This window comes from Phyllostomus discolor, chromosome 2, assembly GCF_004126475.2.
Source record: "Phyllostomus discolor isolate MPI-MPIP mPhyDis1 chromosome 2, mPhyDis1.pri.v3, whole genome shotgun sequence".
NCBI classification, from domain to species: Eukaryota; Metazoa; Chordata; class Mammalia; order Chiroptera; family Phyllostomidae; genus Phyllostomus; species Phyllostomus discolor.
The window spans coordinates 210,501,429-210,523,969 of NC_040904.2; the positions used below are offsets into that span (position 1 = coordinate 210,501,429).

The following is a 22,541-nucleotide window of genomic DNA, read 5'->3' on the forward strand; positions in this document are numbered from 1 at the left end:
CGGGGGTCATGACCCTCCAGTCCCCGCCCCCCCCGCCGCCCGCAGGAGAGGCAGATCCGATGCTGTCCAGAGACCAGTCACAGCAGCAGGAACGAGACAGACACCCCAACCCCAAGGGCTGGGCCTTAGCTTCGGAATGTGACAATTTATTTGGGGAGCGAAAGAGGCTTCTCACCCCCCTTCCTGGCATCGATACAATATTGAAGAGCAGCGGAACGAACGTACAAGACGAGAGAAATCGGCACGAACCCCCCCTCCCCCAGACCAGAAACAGCCGAATCCAGAACAGAACCCAAACCCACACCCGAAACAAGCCGCCTTCTCCACCTGCAGCCTCGGGGACAGGGGCGGGCGGGCGGGCGGGGACCCCGGCACGCCGGGGTGGCCTGTCTGCCCCGGTCTCCCGCCGACCCCACGAGTGTCCTCTCCACGAGTGTCCTCTCCGTGACCACGGGAGGCAGAGTTTAGCCAGCTGGGTGCTGGATGGTTGGACCACAGACGAAGGCAACACCACTTCATTTTTAAAATGACAAAGAGAAAAGAAACAGCGCCCTCCCCAAATATAGAGCTATATATGTATATTTTATATATATAGAATTCATTCGTGCACAATGCATTAAATGAGCTTTTCAAAAATTAAAAAAAAATTATAAGATACATTTCTTTAGGCCTTTGTGTTTTTAAATTAAAACCAACAACAACAAAAACGTCTCCATTTCCACTCTGGCCAACAGCAGGGAAGACCCCGGGACTCCCTGCTCCTTCCCCACCCCCGGCCTCTCGCAAAGGGCCCCCCATTGGGCCACCGGCCCCCCTTTGCCTCGCGGAAGCATTGCACACAGTAGGCACTCATGCACTGTTGGAGTGAGGTGCTGACTCCCTCAAGGTGGAGGGGGCTCCCTGCAGGCCTGGGAGGTGGGGTCCTCAGTCCCCACCCAGCCTGTCCCCTTGTGGCATCTTGGTGACTGTCAGCAAGATGGGGGTCAGGCTGGGGAGACCCTCTCCTGGGGTCGGAGGCTGTAATTCTAGGCTTTTCTGAATCCGAGAGGAGATGCAGACAGAAAAAAACAAAAACCTTTAAACACTTTCCTTTTTTTTTTTTCTTCTTTTAAAAGTGATTCCTTAAACCACACAAGCCCCCGAGAGGCCGCCCCGGGCTAGTGCATGGGCGCCCGTGGAGCTGGCCGGGCCGGGCTCCACTGTCCGAAGCGGGCGAAGTGCAAAACAAACAAACGAAAACCAACAGCGAGAACCAGACCCCACAAGGCGGGGAGGGTGGGGTGTCCACGTGGTCGCCAGAGGCCAGAAAGGCTGGCGCGGCTCAGCCTCCACCCGCCCTCCTCACGAAGTTTCCTACCCTGGGCCGACCCCTCCCCCGGGACCAAGGGGGCTCAGGGGCAGCCGGCCAGCTTAGTGGTGGCTCCAGGGCCCAGGCCCCACTGGTGAGAGGGGCTTTGAAAAGGCCAAAGGCCAGAGCAGCGGGCTCTTCACCCCGTGGAGCGGCTCTGCCTCTGAGACCCAGTGTCCGTGTCTTGTAAGTGGGTGACCCCTCCCACAGTGTCCACCTCACGCTGTGGCTGGGCACGTGATCGTCACCTCTTTCTGGAGCAGAAGCACGGAGCTCACTTGGACCCTGACCCCGCTGCAGGGTGAGAACCAGAGGGGGCCGTGGGAGCGGTGGGCAGCTGGAGGCCCAGGGCGGCAGCCTCAACCACGGCTGACCCTCGGCGGCTGCCTGGACGCTGGCAGTGTTTCAGGAAGAGGCCTTGCTGCCCGATACACCCATTTCACAGACGGGCAAGCGAGGGTCAGGGGTAGGGCCCGCCTTCCCATCTCAAACCAGAGGCACCGGACCCCACCTGTTTCCTATGACGTGTGGATGAGGAGGCGCGGCAATGGGGGGCCGTGACTGACGCCCCCACCAAAGGCCTAACATGGGGGAGATTGGGCTGTGGGGGTGTTTCACACATGAAAATAAAGCAAACCAGATGGCAATTTCTGCCTGGTAATTAGGCAAACGGAAAAGCAGCAAGGGGGAAGGGCCCGTGGGAGGCAGATCCGTGCAAGAGTGTGTGTGTGTGTGTGTATGGGGGTGCTTCTGGGCCCCTGCTCCAAGCCACTCTGGAGAGAGGTGAGGGGGACTCTGCTTGCTGGCGACACCGTGCCCACTCAGGCCCTGCGGGAGGCTGCCCGCCTGGGAGCAGAGTGCACGCGTGTCCTCGAGAGTGCCACGGTGGGGCGGGGCTGCAAGTCTGGGGCCCCGGGGCAGGCACTCCCTCCTGCCCACGGTTACCCTCAGTCCACAGGATCACCACCTAAGGGTCTCCCGGGGTCCACAGCTCCGTCTGCCTGGAGCCTGCATCCACTACCCGGCCAGGGAAGCCCAGGGGCATCATGGTCTTTGGGGTGACGGGGAGGGAGAAGCCCCCCAGGGGGTGGTGGTGGTAGGGACCAGGTGGCCCATCAAGCTGGCAAAGGAACGGGGCAAGAGACCCAACCGCACCTACTCACCAGCCTTCCCGCAGAGAGTTACCAACGACCCATCCTGGCGACGGGGGGGACCCCTGCTGACCCCCCACCTCCCCAAAGATCAGCTCCAGTGGCTTGGTCCCTGCAGCTTCTGGCTAGCTCCCCTGGACCAGTGGGCATCCTTTCCTTGGAGGGAGGACAGGGGTGGAGTCCGGGCCCAGGACGGGAGGGCTCACGGGGCCTCGAACCACGGAAGCAAGGCGGTCGGCCACAACCCTGGGGACGCGCTGGCGGGGCCCGGGCCCCCGCTCCTGTCCCCGACACTGCCACCTCACCTGTGCAATCACTGCGTCACTAGTTTCTCTTTTAAATAGCTTTCTCCCCGCCCCCCCCAAACCCCATAGGAATCCCACAATATTTTTTTCTATTTCTTTTTTTTCCTCTTTTTTTTTTTTTTTTTTTTTTTTGCAAAACTAAGTCTTTCACTTTCCTGTCATAAAATCACCTCTGAAAACACAACTTCTTTACAAAAAAAGTCACGAATGACACGGACTCTCAGGAAAACACATTTCTATGGTCTCTGGAAACACCTGTAACTGGCACCCAGGCGGCCTCGCCCCTGGGGTGAGGGGTCGGGGGGAAATCGCCTCTGAGGACAGGGGAGAAACACCAGCCCTTATTTGGGGGGAAGCCAATTGGCACTTGGACGGCCACAGAGCCAACACAAAGGGCAGGTGCAGAGGGGTCCGGGAGTGCCAGCCCCCCAAACCCTGTGAGGGCCCTCGTTCCACATCCGGGGGGAGGGGGGTGGGGCTGGGCGGAAGCCCTGGTGGGGAGGCCTGTCAGGAGGGGCCCTCCCACACTCAGGAAGGAGGAGTCTGCTCCCCAATCGGATTCCCTTTCTGTCATCTCCTGCCTCCTGCCTCCTGCCACCACGCTTCCCACTTCCCGGCTGAGACCCGTCCCTCAGCGCACACCCCAGGGAGCCACGCTGAGCTGTGGGCAGGGCACGGCACACATGCCAAGCCCAGACAGAAGGCGGCCCGGGGTAGCCGCCCAAGGCTGCCCTGAAGCAGACCCCCGCGGCGCCTGCTTCGGCGCCCTGCCCCGGCCCGCCGTCCTCCCGGGGCCCGGGCTCCACCTGGGGCTTTGGTTTCTGCCACTGGCACGGAGGCCTCTGCTCCCTGGCAGCGGAGGGAGAAAAGCTGCCCAGGGCCCCGGAGGCCTCCCACCACCTCGAGCAGGCTGGGCTGTGAGACAGCCTCAGGGTCAGAAGCAAAAGAGAGGGCTGGAGAGAAGCCAGAGGCCCTCGAGACCACTTCCCGGCCTCCTCCTTCCCCCAAAGCACACGGGAGGAAGGTGGAAGTCCGGGGCGGGGGCCTCCCTTCTCTGCCTCAGTCCCCACCATGCCACGCGTGCAGCCACCGAAGGCCCGGCAGTCAGGCTGACCGCCCCAGAAGGGAAGGGCACGGGGACCATGCCCCCAGCCCACCCGGGCGGGAAGGACTGGCCTGGTGGCCTCCATAGGCCCAGCTGCTGGCAAGGGAGGGTCGGGGCCTTCGGCGACCCCCTGCCGAGGAACCCCAAAGGGAGCCACCGGAAAGCCTGGACCCGGTGCACAGTGCCCAGGCATGAAGACACACGTATGAACACGCCCTGGGCGCAGTCACACGCGCACAGCTGGAGGCGTCCACAGCAGGTTCTCGTAGCACCTTTGGTTGGGGACTGAAGGGGCCTTTCGTGCTGGGAGGCTGTGGCCAGCTGAGCTCCCTGCCCATCCCCCACCTTCCGGATGGAAACTAGTGAAGAGGTGGGGTGGGGCCTAAGGGGGCCCTTGGGTCTCCTCCAACGGTGGGCAGGAGACCCCTGCCTCTGGGCATGGCCACCCTCGCTGATGTGGAGAGAGGGGCTGAGGCTGGCCTCGCCCCAACCTCCGTCTGGGCTCCGCCATCCCTGCCTCCCCTGCCCAGGCGTCTGGAGGAAGGAGAGGAACAGCAGGGACACTGGGAGGGGCCTCCAAGGGGCCCGAGGCCGCTGGGTCAGCACCGAGAAATCAGACGCTGTGCAGGAGAGCTAGAAGCAAGCTGGGGGGACGGGGTGGGATGCGGCGGGGGCAGCTGAACCCTGGGTGCCGGGACTCCTCAGGAGCCGCCCGGTGGGCCCCACTGTGCATGGGCGGGGAGGGCACCAACGGCAAGAGGGAGGACCTTCTAGTGCCCGGTCCCACCCCAGCCCTGATCTGGTCCAGGACTGACCCCCCACTGGGCTTCAGAGGGCTCCAACTGCCCCGCCCCATCCCGGGGTCAACACCAGCCATTTGAAACAAGCAAAGCACAGGCGGAGGTGTCTGAGGGTGGGGGGGGAGAGCAACAGTATGACTTTGGGCAGGAGGGCCCCCCCAAAGCCCCCTCCGTGATGGAGCCCCCTCACTTGCTCACCCCACTGCTGCCACCCCCACCTGCAGCACCTGCTACCCCAGCAGCCACCTTCTCGAAATCCTCAGGGTTGCAGAACTCCTTGATAGTGACTGTCAGGAGATTGCTGGTGACATCGGTGACGACCACATTGGAGCAGGGTGACATCTCCGGGCGCCAGTCCCCAGCCTCGGGCTCAGAGGAGGCACCGACAGGCTCAGGGGCTGTGGCCACTGCCTGGCTGGCGGCCGTGCTGACGTCAGGAGGCGCCCGCTTGCTGGTGGCTGCCGACTCGGGAGAGATGGACAGGTCGAGCACCTCGGGCTCTCGCCAGTCGGGGACAGATTGGCTCATGGTCTCGGGGAGCAGCTTGGGGGGTGAGTCGTCGGGGTCAGAGGATTGGGGTGCTGGCGAGGGGCAGCCGGAGGAGCCGGAGCTGCGGGCGTCGTAGGGGGCAGCGGGGGCTGGCAGGAGCAGCCCCGGGGCGGCAGAGGCAGTGACGTCGGCCTTGCTGGCTTGCGGGGGCGGCAGAGAGCCGGGTGGAGGGGGCTTGTTGTACAGCGCGAAGGCGCCGAACTTCATATGGCGGATCTGCGTGCGCAGGATGCTCTCGCTGAACTTCTTGCTCTTGCCGATGACACGGTTCCGAGAGGGGACTTTGGGGCGCGCAAGGTTTCCAGCCCCCTGCCCAGTACCCCCTCCACCGGTGCCCTTGTCGATGACCTTCAGGTTCAGGATGATGCGGTTCCGCTTGGGCTCCCGAGGCTTTACCTTGCGGTTTATGATGCGCACGGTCTCCGAGAAAGGCGAGATGGGTGGGCGCAGGCCAGGGCTGCCCCCCTGGGGGTCTGGGCGGGGCAGGGGGCGGCGGGACATGCGGTGGCAGCGCCGGATGTCTTTCTTGAGCCTGTGCACGGCTGCGCTGGAGTGCAGCTTGGGCGAGGAGGCGCTGGCGCTCGGCTTGACGGAGAAATGCACGTCACTGATGCGGAGGGCCTCAGCCTGGGCCCGCGCCTGTGGGGGACAGGGAGGGGTCGGTGGGAGCTCAGCTTCCCACTGCCCCCTTCTGGACGTCCCTGCGCCAGTCACTCACACAAACGCTCTCATTAAACCACCCTGAGCGCACCTGGGAGAACCAGCGCTGCTCTTGACCCACCTTAGAGAGAAAAGGAAAGGGATTCAGACAGTGCAAGAGGTCGGAGGGAAACGAGACCCTAGTCCAGCTCCACACTACCTACGAAATCTCAGCTGTGGGCCATGGAGGCGGACTGGCTGGGGGCTACCCTGCTGATATGGGAGTGTCAACAGCTGGGACACTGTACAGGGACAGGGGCTTTGCTCAGAGGCCCCTGACCAATCCTGCTCTGTGAAGGAGCCCAGCCCGGCCTGGCACTCCTCCATGGACCAATCCCCGGGGACAGAAAGGAGAGGGAGCCTCCTCCCTGCTGCACCCCACAACCCAGCCCTAGTGACGTATTTGTAGGCCCCCAAACTCTTTGTGGTCTCTCTCCACCTTTGGACTGGCTGCATCTCCAGCTTGGATTGGCCTCCCAGATGCTCACCATCTTTGGGACAGACCACTTCATATTCTCTCCACTAAAGCGGTGGGGGCAGGACAGCTCAGTAGAGTCCTGTGGGCAGCCAGACACCATTCCAGGTGCCTGAGCCACCTGCACACTCAGGTGTGAAATCTGCAAAGCCCCATGGCTCTGCAGCATCTCAGCTGCTGCATCGGGGAACACCTGGGGTGTGGCGGAGCCCTCAGAGGCCCCAGGTGCACAAGGTCACATCGACCGCCCTCCAGGGTCTCTGTATCCTTCGTTCACTGGGAAGTACTAACGAGGGCCTGCCGGCTGCTTGGGGCCACAACTATGAACACGCAGCCCCTATCCAGGGGGCCGCGCTCCTGGGGGAAGGCAAGTAACAGGCAGTTAGGATGCAGGGGACTCGATGCAATAAAGGAAGCATGGGGCCCGAGCAGCACAGATCCTGGAGGATGAAGCCGGAGTAGGAGGGCCCAGGTCGTTTCAGAGTCCGACCACACCCTGTGTGGCTGCAGAGGCCCAGGTGGCCTGAAGGGGTGCTGCTGAGACCAACGGTGGAGGCCGAGCGCCTGGCGGTGTGAGGACGCCACGCGGCCAAGGGACGAAATGCAACGGCTGGAGAGCGGGTGGAGGTGGGAGGCTGGTCCGTACTCTACAGACACCTCGGTGCCTGGTGTGGCAGGGGACCCGTTAGGGGGCGACTGCTTCCATCCAGGGGGGAGATGGTGGTGGCCGAGAAAGGGACACTTTCCCCTAGTCTGTGAGCTCCCTGAGTGGGACATGTGGTTTGGGGTCTCTTCGCCTTACCCCACAATGGCACTGGGGCGCCTAAGCAGTACTTGGGAGGTAGCCTCTATGCCCCTCAGGTAAGATGAGGCTGAATTTGACCACAGCCCCCAGAAGATGTGCTTGCTGACTTACTTCCTGAGTCAGCAAGGATGACTTCATTTAGAACGTGGGAGAAGAACACTTTAATGACACATGGCCCTCCCACATACTTAAGGGGCTGCTTGATCAACAACCCTTTCAGCCACTAGGTGGCAGCACACAGTGCCCAGGCTGCTCCTGCGGGGGGGCTACCAGCCCCTCCTGCTCCCAGCCAACACAGCCAGGTACCGGCTCCCTTATACCTCTTCCCAAAGGCAGGAGAAAGCCACCAGACCTTCCCCAGCATGGCAAGCAGGGCCTGTAGCAGGGCCAACCCTGTGGGAGCTTAGGGGATCCTGTTCTTTCTGATCCCCCCAGCGGCGTCAGCATTTACTCCCTCTGTATACTGCCTGGGTCCTCGGACCTCCATAATCGTCCTGCCCGAGGTCAGCAGTGATGGACGGCCCCTGGGGATGGGACCAGGAGCGTGGGCAAACATCAGATCCAGGATGAAACCCCGGCTCCCGGCTCAGTGGGCCTCCTGCGCCTCTTGCCCACCCTGTGCGATCACAGCAGGACCCACTGCAGGGGCCCCCAAGACCACCATGCCTGCTATGCACCTCACCGTGCCTGGAAGGCAGCAAGTACTCAATAAACACCGGATCTGTCCATGGTGCAGGGGGCGGGGCTTATGAGCAATGAGCTTTTTCTAATATATGCTTTCCTAACTTCTATGAAACATATCTCCCTTTATAGGTTTCTACATACAGGGTGGGGCGAAAGTAGGTTTACAGTTGCAAGTCTGTGAAACAGAGTTCATCCCTCTCTTGTGGCTTATTAATTCTTGTATTATTTTCCCTACGAACAACTATAAACCTACTTTTGCTCCACCCTGTACAATTTATTTTTTTAAAAAGGGACTGGTTGAACCCTCCTCCTTCCCTCCCTTCTCCTGACTGGTTCTGAAGGTAGGCCTGGGCCTGCCACCCACCGCCAGCGTGCCCACGGTGCTCTGACGGTGACAGGCGCGGCCGTGCACACGGCACGGCGGGTGGGAGGCCCGGGCTCTGCTGCTGAAACTCTGTGACTGCGGGTGAATCACCGCGCCCCTGCGGCCTCCGTTTCCATGTCTGTCAATGGGGATGCAACCGACTTCCTGGGCTCCTGCTCTCTTCAAAACAGCCCCCAGCGTGAAGTGCCAGCCGAGGGCAGCTGGCCTGCTGTGCACACCGCCTCTCAGGGGCTCAGAGCAACCCCCCACCACCCCCTCAAAGTCCTCTCATTTGCCTCCAACCCCGGTCCCTCTGTGGTCTCCTGTGTGTGTCTGCCCACCTTGCCCCTGAACCTGATGGGTATGGTCTGAGAGACAGGGTGAAAAGGACGGGATGAAGCCATGAAGTTGGGTGGTGGGATTCAAGGTACATCAATTCCCCTCTCTGGGACTTGATTTTCTCATCTGTGAAAAATGAACCCCCCCCGCCCCACTTCATAGGGTTGTTGAGGGGATTACAGGAGATAATCCACGTGGGGGGCTCAGCTCTGTGTTTAGGCCTCATAGACACAGGAACTAGAAGCATTAAAAAAAAAAAAAAAAAAAAAAAAAGGCACTTCGTGAAATCAATGCTCACAGTCATTACTCGCTTCACCGCTAGAGGGCGCTCCAGCAGCGCGGAGAGGCTGTCACAGCCCACCAGCCCTCCAGCTGATCCGCCTAATCCCGCCAAAGCATCATCAAGGGTTAAGGCTACTTCATGGATCCCCTAAGATGTGTGCAGACGGGGGTCAGGGGTCACAGAAATATGTAATTCTGGAACCCAAAATTTCTTTCACTTCTGCTTAAAGTCCAAAGCAAACCTTCACACACACACAGTCCTACTGGGTGGGGAGGCGGGACTGGAGAGGCCCACCTCACTCTCTTTGGGCTTTGAGCCTTTTGGAGAAATTGGTGATTCTGAGCTTCTGCCTTCTGCACAGTCTCTTCCCTGCAGAGTCCTCACTGCCCTTCCTGTACCAACTGCCACAAAGTCACAAGCTGTCAGGGTGGGAAGGGCCCTAAGACAATCTTAATGCTAATGGGGAGACTGCAGGCGCCCATGGGGGTCCTCCTGCAGCCTGCCTGCCGCCTCGGCGGTCTTGCCCTCCCTTCTCCAGACTCCGTTTCTTCTCAGCGAAAAAACAAAATAAAATAAACCTCCCCCAAACTAAGATGGCTTCCTCAGGAGCTGGGTCTCCCTCCCTTGCCAAGGCTAATGTGCTATGGTTTCGCTCCCCCTCTCTCCATCTACATTACAGCCTCTGGAGACAGCCAGAGGTAGGGGGAAACTGAGGCTCAGGGTCCTGAAGCCAGTGGCCCAGCCTAAGTGAAAAGCTCCAAGAGAAATGATTTAGGTTCAATTCAAGTGGAATCCCTCTCCAGTAAGAAGGGAAGGCATGCAGAACAAATCCTAAGAGAGGGAGAAGGAAGCTGGGGACAGGGAGGCAGGTGGCCCCCAAATGCCTCTCCCTGTTCCCTGCCATGAGGGAGACCACATTCACTCTCCCCTAATCCAGGCACAGTCCACAGGCAGACAGCTCAAGGCTGGGAGAGACGAGGGCTCTCAGGTACAGAAGCAACCTCCCTGCCACCGCCTAGGTGCAGCCCCCACCTGCTTCATCCATCCCCTTTCTGGAGCCCTAATGGTCTCCCCAAACCCTGGTTTGCCAGTGAGGATTATCCCCGTCCTGGTCCCTGACTCCCAGAACCCTCTTGCTGAAGCTGGAGGCGGCCGGGGTCGCTGCCAAGGGCTTCTAGTGGGCTCACCACCAGCCCCTGCCCAGCTGGGGCCCGTCTGGAAAGGCCCGCCCGCCTGGGCAGCCGCCGATCTGTCCCTCCCTAGAAGGCCCCGAGCTGTGCCGGGGCTAGGGGCCCGAGAGGGGGCTGCTGGGGCTGGGCCAGGTTACCTTCAGGAGGAAAGTTTTGGGTTTGGGTCCCCTCTTCTTGGGCCCATACAGCTCCCGCTCCCTCTCCCTGCAGAGGAGAAACGCAAAAGGTTACAAAGAGCCCCTTCCCGGGCCCCACTCCGTGCTGCCCTCCCCGGCTCCCCCGTTTCCCCGCGCGGCGCCCCAGCCGAGCCTCGGCCCCACCACCCCTGCCAGCTTCCCAAACTCACTTCTGCTCGAAGGCTGCAATGAGCCTCGAGTCCAGGATGTTCTCCTCGGGCTCCCAAGTGCTGTACCTGCCGAGATACACATGCAGAAAATAAAAATGAAAACCAGAGAGGCAGAGGCACATGCAAGGGAGCAAACGTGACCCCCCCGCTCCCCCCTCCAAGAAAAAAAGGCCCGGTGTCCGCTGCGTCCCCTCCCCCCTCGTTCCTGGACTCCGAGACACTCACTTGATGGCCCACCCCTTCCATTTCACCAGGTACTCGATGCGTCCCTGAAAAACAGAGAAGAAAAAAACGGGAGAGTGGGGGTGGGGAAGATGCGGGGACGCGAGGAGGCGGCGGCGCGGGGGTGGCAAGATACCCAGGGTTAGCGGGACCGCTTCACTGGGATGGTCCGCGGACCAGGCCAACAGCTGCCGGACAAGGCGTCCCGGCCCAGGAGGCCGCTCACCTTTCGGATTCGCCGTTTGATGATGGATTCAGCCGCGAAGACCCGCTCGCCCACTGCAGACAGCTCCATCTTGCTCAGCGGCACCCACAGCCCATAATACTCCCTGCCTGCTCCCGCGGCCGGTGCTGCACCGCTCGCGCACGCGCCGCAGCGCTCAAGCCCCGACGGGGGGACGCGCGGCAGGACGCGCGTTCTCGCTCCAGCTGTGGGCCGTCACGTGACCCTGCAGGCGAGCGCGCCGTTGCTAGGACCTCCCCCTCCCCCGGGGCCGTTGCTAGGGAAAGTGAGCGCACGCGGGGCGGGGGCGCGCTCTAGTTCTTAAAGGGGCCTCGCTGGTGGCCGGAGCCTTGGCCCAGACCCTAGGGTGGGGAGGGGGTGGATTCTGAGCTCGTAGGAAGCCGGGCTTTGCAGTCTTACATTTTCCACTCCCCTCTCCATCTTCCCGGCCCCGGATAGCTGACAACTTCTCTCTCCTTTTAACCCTACCCACCCCTCCGCCCCAGCAAGTCTCACCAGGTCTCAGGCGGGGAAGGCAATGGAGTCTTTGCAGCCTCTGCGCATCTTTCCAGCAGAAGTTTGCAAACAGTTAAATATGATACAGCAGAAATGCTTGCTTGCCAAGCCCTGCGGGAATTTCTTTAAAACGCTGCCACCCCCCCATCCATTATTTATGTATTCGTGGGAGTGTGGTTTTGTAACCAGTTCAGATGAATTAAAACAAAAACGCCACCGCAGGAAAGGTGGGGGTGGGGGGTGCATTGAATAGGGCCCGGGAAGGCCGGTGCATCTGTTTCTGGCCCAAGATCTCGGGCGGCACCTGCCTTCACCCGGGGAGGCTGGGTGAAGACCGCAGGGAGATCGGTGTGGTGATAGGGGAAGGGAAGAGAGGGCGCGGGGGTAAGAACGGGCTCCCCACACTCCACATTGAGCCCGAAGCGGGTCATCCTTGGGTTATGCGGTAGAAACTACCCTCACGGTCATGTCTACGTGCTTTCTGATTCCCAGGTCCCCTGGCCACGTCACTCTCCTGCCGCCTGCAGTTTCTCTAATGATTCCGCCATTACTCCCGGGGAGACTAGACCCCAGCTTCCTATTTGGGGAGGGGCTGAGAGACCTGGGCTGTCTGGGAATGGACACAAAGCAGCCCCACCACGCAAAACGCTCCATTTCTTTTACTTTGAATTATTTAAACTTTATTTTTATTACAGCAACAGTCTTGTTCTTTGTAAATTAGAAAAACATAAGAAGAAAAGCAACTGTCCGTAAGCTCCATAAAATCATTGTTAACATAATATCTTCACGAAGCTTCGTCTAGCCTCCGTTCGATGCTGACACACACATTGTATATATAATAGCAAATATATTTGATTTCTTTCTTCCTAACAAAACAGGACCATGTGATTCACACGATCTGGAATCAGCTTTTCTCCCTCAATGGTACAAAAACAGAGCTCTTTGTGGTGTCATTAAATACAGGTTTCACCCTCGTGTTGGTGGCTGTGGTGGGGCTGAGAAGGAGGTGGCGAGGAGTGGGGAAGTGGTGAGGGCCGGGGCTGTCTGTTGCCCTCTCTCGTTCCTTATCAGACAGGGCGATTTCTACATGTCTGCGATGCAACACCAGTTCCTGCGGGTTCAAGTCCACCATATTGACATTTCCGCTCCTCGTTCCTGCCTCTCTGCAGATTTGTCCAAGTATCACCTTGGAAGAAATTGCCCTCCTCCCCTGCCCCGAAAAGCAACAGGCTCTTGAGAAATAGCTGTTTGCTGGCCAGCCCAAAGAGGCCTTGGGCGTAAGAACGGAGCTGCCCTCCCGGGGTGGTGGGAATGAATGGGCAGGTGAGCTGTGTAGCTATTGAGCAGGTGGATGTTTTCAGGCTGAGGGAGAGGGGCCTGAATGAGGCACTGAGTGAGGCTGATAAGCATGAATCCAGCTGTTAGTTCATTCAGCAGCTTTTGTGAGCTCTTTTTAAGGTTTTGTGTTAAATGAGCAGGAACACAGTTGCCTAGGCTTGAGCTACTCTGGGTTAGAGAGAAAGACACCCGCCACCAAGGGCGACTAGTGCTGGAATGAAGGTGTGTTAACTTCCTATGACTACTGTACTGTCACACATCTCCACAAATCCAGTGGCTTAAAACAGCACAGCTTATTATCTTACGGTTCTGGAGGTCAGAAGTGCAAAGTTAGTGTCCCCGGGCTACAGTCAAGATATCCTCAGGGCGGGTTCCCTCCTGTGGCTCTGGCGGAGAATCCTTCCCTTGCCTCATCCAGCTTCTAGAAGCTGCCCACATTCCCTGTCTCGTGGCTGCATCGCTCCAGTCTTCACTTTTGCCTTCCCCTGCCTGACCCCTACTGTGTGTGCCACGGGCTGTCTGGTTGGCTCCGACTCCTGGAGGCGACCCTGTGAAGGGCTGGTGTCCACCACGTCCTGTCCTCAGCAGCCGTCCCCAGCTCCTGTGGACTCACGCCTGGGCTTCTTATGTGGAGTCAGTTCGTCTTGTAGCCGGTCCTTCTCTTTCCCCGCTGCTTTAATACCACTCCCTCCTAACTGCCTTTTCCCGAGACCCCTGCCTCCCCACGAAGTGCCCGAGGTAGGCAGGACAGCCCCAGTTCTGTCATTTTTGCCCCGGGCGATGTCTCAGGCTTCCTTTGCTCTACGACCCATCTGCTCATCTTTCTGTGCAGCCCTCCTTCAAGACCTTATTTCAAATGAATCCACTTTCTCTCTGTCAGCCTCTTTCGCTATTCACCTTTCACCTCCTTACAGGGTAATTGGGAATACGGGGGCGTGGATGATCTTAGCCTCGGTCCCTAATGACGCGTCTTTGCCTTTGACGATCTTTCCCAATTCTCCCGTTGCTGTCCTTTCAGGCCTCCACCGCTTCTTGATCTCTCAGCTGCCGCTTCTGTTTGAACTGGCGACCGAACCACGTACTGACATCCTGCCTCCTTCCCATAAGCGCCCTTGCGATTACAGCGGGGCCACGCAAATAACCGGGGACAGTGTCCCCGTCTGCACGCCCTCTCCTCAGCCCTCTCTGTGAAGTCCCTTCTGTCGCAGGCTAACAGGTACAGGAGGTATGTGAGGCACCGTATTGCTAGGTTCTGGGGGTCAGGAGGTGGGTGTCTTTGGGTGGTGGCATTACTCAGAGCACCACAACGGGGATGTAGAGGGTGCCTTGGGGGTCTGGAGGTGCTGGTCAGGGCTCCCCTGAGGCACGAGTCGTTAGCCTGTACATAGCGGTACGCTAGGGGAGATTTATTATAGGAATAGGCTCGCGTGGTTATGGAGGCCTAAAAGTCAGCCTTCTGCAAACTGGAGACCTGGAAAGCTATTCTGGGCTTTTGACTTACAGAAACTGAAATAGTCCATGGGTGTTGTTTTAAGCCGCTAATTGTGTGGTACTTGGATGCAGAGCGATAGGAAACTCACACGGAAGGCCATTCCAGGCTCAGGGGTGGGGACGCGACTCCACCTCTGGATAGGAGGAATGACAAGGTCGCACTGAAGCGGGGCCTCAGGGCCGTTATTGGAATAATGTATCCTAAGTGGGTCTCCAGCTGGGACAGAGGTCGTGCTTGGGGCTGACGGGGTCCTCGGGGTTGGATGCTCCCTTCATCCGGGCACCTGTGGGATGCTGGGCCCCTGCTTCATCAGTGTCTGTTGGACGAAGGAGGGAATAAATGCACGGAAACTTGTGCTATGGGGTGGGAGGTGGGGGGACCTTAGATAAAAAGGATTTGCTTGCACTTGGGGCAGGGAAGGGCTAAGGGATGTAGGGAAAGTGGCTTTGTCACAGGCTTAGATGTCAGCCCAGTGGTTGGCACACTCAGGCTGTCTCTTGAGGCTTGAAGTGGACCATCCCCATCCCGATGCCAAAAGGCAGTGCCTTGAGCTCAGAACCACCGGCCACAGACCTTCGCTCTGCCCCCAGTCTGGGGTCCTGGAGGCCTGGGGGGTGGGTTGTGACACAGTGGGGGTAGCATCAAGTGCGCGTTTAATCCAACGGTCAAGTCCCTGAATGCGTTGCCATCATTTAAACAATGTAAAGTGACATTCTGCAGATGCACTCACTGAGACACACCCTGACGTCAACTGTTCTGCGTTTGTTGTCACAGGACTTAGCGAGGACCGGCTCTGGGAGTGAGTGAAGCAGGATCGGAAAGGGAGGAGCCAAGCGGAGGGCGGAGCGTCATCTCAGGTGTAGTTCTTTCCTTGGGCCCAGCCTGACCCTGCTGAGAGCTCTGGAGTGTAAGTGATGCTCCATCTTTGTCCCCAGGCACAGGCCCTGGGCAAAGGCTGCGGGGGGAGTGGGGGCGCACACCCCCTTCCTGCCTCAGTGTGCAGAGTGGCGTCAGTGTCCCAGTGGTCTTGGAAAGGAGAGTCACGGTAGCTGGCTGTTGGAGGGAAAAGCACACGGTAGGGTGGAGGTGGGGACACGACAAAGGGACCCGGGCGGTCTGGGCGGAGAGCAGATACTCCTGTCCAGGGCCGACCCACAAGGCCACATACACGGCGCTTTGTGGGCTCTGCGAACTCCAAGCTCGTTTCCGCCCAGGTCCTTGGCCGATCCCTCTGCCTCCATCACTCACGCTTTCTCCTGATGGCTGCCACTTGTTTGTTTCTTTCTTTTTTAAAAGATTTTATTTATTTGTAGAGAGAGGGAGAAAGAGAGAGAGAGAAACATCGATGAGAAAGAGAAACATCCATTGGCTGCCTCCCGAGCATGCCCCGAACAGGGACTGGACCCACCACCCAGGCACCTGCCCCGAATGGGTTTCGAACCAGCGACCTTTCACTTTACAGGACGACATCCAGCCCATGGAGCCACACCAGTCAGGGCACGACTTGTTTCCTCACTTCTTTCAATCTGTTCAAATCTCGTTTCTTCAGAAAAGTGGCGTCTGACACCCTTCTTTAAAGTCCCCCCCTCCACTTCTACCCATCACTCCCTTCCCTTAGCTGTCCTGTTGTTCTGCCCAGCCCTCAGTGGGCTACCTGATGTCCACTAACCACTGAGCTGAGCCCTCACTAGACTTCCAGCCCCACGGGGGCAGGAATAAACTGCCCATCCGGCGCACTTTATCTCTAGTGCTAGCTTGGGGCCCTGCACGTAGTAGGTCTTCAATAAACATTTGTTGGATACACAAGTGGGCCACCAAAGGCATTTTTCAAGAGTAATTTTGGACTTCCAGCAAGATGGAGGCATAGGTGGATACACCGTACCTCCACGCACAACCAAGATTGGAACAACAATTTAGAGGCAGAATAACACCCAGAACTGACAGAGAATTTATCTGAATGGAAGTCGGACAGCCAAGAAGTAGACCCCTTTATCCAGACCGGTAGAAGGGGCAGAGACAAGCAGCTGGGCGTGGGTCGCAGCGCGGCGCAGAGAGCAGGGAGAGTTGGGCACATAAGGCAACTGGGAGTGTGTAAGGCACCTGGGGCGCGCAGGATTGCAGCAGGGGGACCCTGAGTACGCAAGCTGGCAGACCCAGTGAGGCGGCAGTTGTGGAGCTGGGCAGCGTGCACAACCAAGGATCCCAGGGAAAGGACTGAGGTCCCAGGGAGAATGGAGCTACTGCCATTGTTCCCTCTCCACCCCGTCCTCACATACAACATCACAAGCTAGTGACTGGGGTGCCCAGCCCTGGTGAACACCTAAGGCTCTGCCCCTCACCATAGCCGAAGCGACCAGACCCCCCCCAAAAAAAAAGGAGAGAGAGAGAGATGGCTCAAACAGAAAAACAAATCAGTGCCCCAGAACTCATCCTTTTGTGCGACCAAGAGATAGCTAACCTATCAGATGCACAGTTCAAAACACTGGTGACCAGGAAGCTCACAGAATTGGTTGATTTTGGTCGCAAATTAGATGAACAAATGCAGGTTACTATAAAAGAAATGAAGGAAAATGCATAGAGAACCAATAGTGATGGGAAGGAAACTGGAACTCAAAACAATAGAGTGGACCAGAAGGAAGAAAGAAACAACCAAACAGGAAAGAATGGAGAAATAAGAATTTAAAAAAATGAGGAGAAGCTTAGGAACCTTCAGGACATCTTTGAATGTTCCAACATCCGAATTATAGGGGTACCAGAAGGGGAAGAGGTAGAGCAACAAATTGAAAACATATTTGAACAAATAATAGAGGAGAACCTCCCCATTCTAGCAAAGGAAATAGACTTCCAGGAAGTCCGAGAAGCTCACAGAGTCCCAAAGAAGTTGGACCCAAGAAGAAACACCAGGCACATCATCATTCCATTAGCCAAGGTAAAAATGAAGGAGAGAATCCTAGAAACAGCAAGAGATAAGGGGACAGTAACCTACAAATGAGTTCCCATCAGATTGTCAGCTGATTTCTCAAAAGAGGCCTTATAGGCAAGAAGGGGCTGGAAAGAGGTATTCCAAGTCTTGAAAGACAAGGACCTACATCCCAGATTGCTTTATCCAGCAAAGCTCTCATTTAGAATGGAAGGGCAGATCAAGTGCTTCTCAGATAAGGTCAAGTTAAAGGAGTTCATCATCACCAAGCCTTTATTTTATGAAATGTTAAAGGGACTTATTTAAGAAAAGAAGATAAAGAAAAAACATGTATAGTAAAAGGACAGCAAACTCACAATTATGAACAACCACACCTAAAGCAAAACCAAAAGAAACTAAGCAAACAACTAGAACAGGAACAGAACCACAGAAATGGAGATCACATGGAGGGTTAGCAACAGGGGAGTGGGAGGAGGAGAGAGGGGGAAAAGGTACAGAGAATAAGTAGCATAGAATGTAGGTTGAAAATAGATGGGGGGAGGGTAAGAATAGTATGGGAAATGTAGAAGCTAAAGAACTTATAAGTATGACACATGGACATGACTAAAGGGGGGGATATGGTTGGGAGAGGGTGTACAGGGTAGGGGGGAGTGAAGGGGGAAATGGGACAACTGTAATAGCATAATCAATAAAATATATATTAAAAAAAGAGTAATTTTGACCATATAACAAGGGATTTGGACCAAGCAAACACCTACTGGGTGTCTTCTTCCCGCCCCGTATTGGGCTCTGGGTATACAAAAGTGGGAAAGGTGGGATTTCTCCCCTTTAGGAACCAACGTGCACGGAGAGATGAAGGTGCCAACAGATGCCATCTGAGCTGCGCACCTTTTAGTTGCCAACCTCTCTGAGCCTCAGTTTTGTTCATCTGTAAAACAGGATGACATCCCTGTCTTGGAGGTGTGTTGTGGGGACAGCAGGGTAATGTGCGCGGCTCTGTGGGGCAGACGGCGAACCTGTGATGGGGGTGGGGCGTGCACCCCAGGTGGCTCATAGCTGAAGAGAGATGGACACACACACCATGTGTGTATTTGCATGTTTCTCTCCCACCAAAACTCAGTTTTAATCCTAGAAATTGAAATCGTGTTGGTCAAAAATAAAACCACAGTCTTACATAGCACCCATCGAGTTTCAAGGAGTCTTGCAGGTGCCTTATCCGCCATATTAACTAATTTAGTTCTCGGAACGATCCTGCAAGGTAGCTGCTGTCCTTACTGCACCGCACTGTTGACAATGCTGGGTTTCCACCCAAACAGGGAGGGTGCCGAGATGGGCACAGATTCCACATCCACTGGGCACCTCTCATCGCCTCCCGCTCCCCGACAACATCGGCCACTCGATGCAATGGGACTTGTGAAACTAGGGACAAAAGCGGGGAAGACATGCAGTCAGGTGACAACGCGAGTCCCAAAGACTGAGCTGTGTCTAGTTCCCGCTGAACGACCGCGCTGTGGAACTATGCGCCCCCAAGGAAAGGCTGCACTATTTTTAGAAGGGAGGCAGCGGAGTCTTTTGGAAATGTGCCCGAATTTGGTCATACTTGGGCACGGGACGTGGGGAGCTCCAATTTTGGCAGAGGGATCTTTTGGAGAGGCTGTTCCGACCAAGTCATTCCTCTGCCTGAGATTCTTGAGCCCCGGGAGGAGCCGAAACGTCAACAGGGGAACGAAACCGCTCAGGGCTCATTGCTGTCTCTAGGAGGAAGCTCGGGCCCTTTCTCCCGGGAAAGAGGCCTTCCCGGGGGTCTCACTTCCTGTCCCCCGCCCCTCCCCCAACTCCCAACTCAGCCCCTTCCTTTGGTCTCATGGACCCATCCGCTCTTTCCTGAGTGGTCCCTGCTTTTTCACACCTTTGCCCCTTTGCTTCGCCTGGGAAGCACCTACACGGGTTCCAAACCCAGCCCCGGGATGTTCTGCCGTTGAACTCCCGTCTGGCCCTCTCAGGCACAACTGGCCAGCCTCCTTGTGCCCCACATGGGTGTCTGCAGAGTTCCAGGGACACAGGAGAGTTCTGTCCGGTCCTTGCTCTCCCCTCTCGTAGCAAGGGCTCCCTAAGGGCAGAGACACCCATACCCTTCCGTTCCCTGATGCTGGGCAACCGGTCACCCAGCATTCACTGGGTGCCAACCACGTGCCTGGCATGATTCTAGGCACTGGGGATGTGGCAGAGAAAAGACAGACGCCAGTCCTCAGAAAGCTCAGATTTTCCTGAGGGCAGCAGGCAATGAATACGCAAAACAGAAAGATGCTCTTCGGGCCAGGTCAGTGTTAGAAAAAGACTAACTAGGCTGCGTGATGGAGAGGAACGGGGTGTGTGGATGGGGCGCCCAGGTAGGTCAGGGCAGGTCTCCTGAGGAGCCACATCGGAGCTGAGACCTGCACGAGGACAAGGAGTCAGCTGCATGGGTCTGGGAGAAGAGCCTTCTGAGCAGAAGGGGCAGCGCGTGCAAAGGCCCTGAGGCAGGGGCACACTTGGCATATCTGAGGGAGGCCAGTGGGCCTGGAAGGGGGCTGTTGGGAGCCTGAGGTCTGCAAGGAAGGCAGGGGCCGCCCATGCCGGGTCCACGGGTCACGAAGGAGAGCGTGGGCTTCATTCTGAGTGCAGTATGGGAGCTCTGGGTGGGTAGGGGGGCTCACCACAAGAGGAGAGGGTGCCTGGTAGAGGGAGCTCGATACAGAGGCACAGCCTTGGGATGTCGGAGAGGTCCTGAGTGCCTCGAGGTGGCTGCTTCTTGAATCTGCCATGGCCAAAGCTCCTCGATGCATGTCCAGGGAGGCAGGACGCTGTACGTAAGCGTGGAAAGGGCCGTGTCTAGAATCTCCAAGCCCAGGCACCCTCTGACAGAGAGACGAACAAGGGAGGAGGGGGAGGCCCTTCCCCTGGGCGGCTAGTTCGTTTGGGCTGCTGCTAAGCTTCTGTACACAGACACCCCCAGATGCCGTGGTGTCTTTCTGCCTTTGATGCAGTCTGGCTGTGGACACTGGCCGCCCCCAGTGAGGCCAGCAGGACAGAGGGCGGGTGCTCAAGGCCATGGCTGGGAGAACCGACTCCTGAGCAATCACAGATAAAATCCAGGGACCACTCTGGCTCCCGTGGGCCCCCTTGGCTGGCGATCCCTCCCTCTTCTAGGGAATGTAAAACAGATGAGAAGAGACCCAAAGTGCCAGGCTGTTTGCTTTCAGCTCCCAGCGGAGAGGGGCCGGTTCTGTGCAAACTTGTTCTCTTCCTGCTCTTCCTGTTTTGCTGGGAAACCTTTTTTATTTTTTCACAATTATTTTTTTTCATTTGTTTGGGGAGGAGTTGGTGGGGGGTGGGGGGTGGGGAGTGGTCATTTCTCTAGACTCTTTCACCGCAAGGAAAGGTTAGGCCGCCGACAGGTGGGTGCTGGGAGGCTGTGTCCGAGACAGGGCGAAGCTCGGACTAGCGCTCCTCCGGTCCGTTCTGCGGGTCTGTCAGTGTGTGGCCCCCGCCCTGGAGCCACGGGCCAGCCAGCGGGACAGACAGGGCTGGCTGCTGGCAGCTGCTGCTGCTGACTGCTCTCCCCAGCACCATGGCCTTCATCCCCTGCTCCTGATGACAAGTGGGGACCAGTGTTGCCTGCCAGGGGCCCACGGTCCTGGCTGGAGAAGGAGAAACTTTCACTGTCACATCACCTTTGTCTTTCCCTCCTTATCTGCTTCCTCCTGAGGGAGCCCCTGACGGTGAGTGATAATACAGATGGGAGTCGTACTGAGGCCCCACGGTTCCGGGACTGTTTGAAAAGATAAACCTCCAGGGATTCAATCAGAAAGAGTCCTTCTAACGGGTCATGGAGCCCTGCTTCCAAAATGCACGCCCAGCAGAGGAGGCGCCCAGAGAGTGCTGTGTCCAGCTAAGCAGCCCAGGTCCCAGGGGAGGGGAGCAGCGCCAGGGACACCCAGACCTTACCGGAGGGATTTTCCAGGGGTCTGGAGTTTTCAGGTGAGCAGGTAGGCCCCAGTCAGGGGACGAAAGAATGTGGTGGCCTGATTAGGTAGTTATTTGGGAAGCCAGCAGCCTGGCGGAGGCCCCCTGCTGGGGAGGCTGTCCCCGACCTTGTCGCCACCTCTGGGGCTGTCGGGACTCCCAGTGTTGGGTGCGTGTCTCCTTGCACCCCCGCCCCGCCCCCGGCTCCCACTGGGCCTTCCCGAAGGAGGCCTCTCCTCCACGGGGCAGTCCCGCCGTCTGGCCCGGGGCTCCACCAGGAGGAGGTGCCGCGAGGACCTCCCGGGGGAGCACTGCATCCCGATGTTTGTGTTCTGAGCCGTGGAGGGCGTGGGAGTCCCGGTGTGCCCCAGCCTCAGACCACAGGGGTGGCCTTCATGCCGCCATCGTCTGTCACGTGGGGATGGGACATCCTTCTGCAGGGCTCTGTGAGCCACAGCCTTCGTCCCATACAGGCTGGGAACACTCACTCTGTCCTGTGGGTCCTGTGTGACCTGTAGCTGGTGATGGGCGTGTAAAGCAGGAAGTCGTGACCCGGGCCCAGTTCCCGTGTGGATTTAAAGGGACCAGGTGGCCAGCCCAGGGCTCTGTGAGGGATTCGTCCTATTCTTGGCTCCACACAAGCAGATATGAGAGGTGACTACTAGACTGTGTCTAATAACCTCCAACCCATACACAATATACACATTAATGTGAATGTTTTTTGATGCCCTTACCATTCATTTGTGTGTGCAGAAAAGATTATTCACATGTTTGCTTGGGTTTTAATCATTAATACTCAATTTATTAAAGGTATGCATAAGAGGAAAAAGGCTAGTTTTATTCTGAACCTCTTAATTTCAGCTTAAATAACTTATTTTAATTCTAGGTCTAACAAATTTTAGGCAACACTTTTAAGGAGGCTTGGGTTAATTTTGGCTTCATTTACCAACTTAAACCCCTTTAAGCATTTCACATTGCATCACCGATTACATAAAATAGCTTTGCTTGATTTCCCAAGTACAAATGGCGGACAAGCCTTCTCAGGTATTTAAGCAATTCTGTGAACCTCATCCACTGAGCTTACAAATACGGTAACTTTGAAGGTCAGTGAGCTGCCCCCGCACTATGTATAAGAGAGTGAAATCTTAAGTTAAGAGCAATTACTCAATTACGTATTTTCAGTTGGAATCACAAGGCGATGTATTATGCCAACAAGCCGAGTTCTCTTAAACATTATAAGGCTAAAAGAGCAAAAATGCCTTCACATAAAAATATTAACACTTCAGTTTTTGTTCTTTGTACATTTCTGTACTTAATTAAAATTATCCTGAGGGTAAAAAGTATTTACTCAAGCCCTGGCTGGCGTAGCTCAGTGGATTGAG

The 22,541-nt window shown here is 57.1% G+C and overlaps 1 protein-coding gene across 1 annotated transcript; it reads right to left on the bottom strand.

Annotated features, from left to right (window-relative positions):
• Nucleotides 1–130: 130 nt before the first annotated feature.
• CBX6 (chromobox 6) lies at nucleotides 131–11,132 on the bottom strand. The gene is made up of 5 exons (XM_028532664.2): nucleotides 10,892–11,132; nucleotides 10,669–10,712; nucleotides 10,444–10,509; nucleotides 10,235–10,301; nucleotides 131–5,897 (listed from the first exon to the last, which is right to left on the bottom strand). The coding sequence occupies exons 1-5, from the start codon at nucleotides 10,958–10,960 to the stop codon at nucleotides 4,896–4,898; spliced, it is 1,248 nt and encodes a 415-aa protein (XP_028388465.1). The 5' UTR covers nucleotides 10,961–11,132; the 3' UTR covers nucleotides 131–4,895.
• Nucleotides 11,133–22,541: the final 11,409 nt, after the last annotated feature.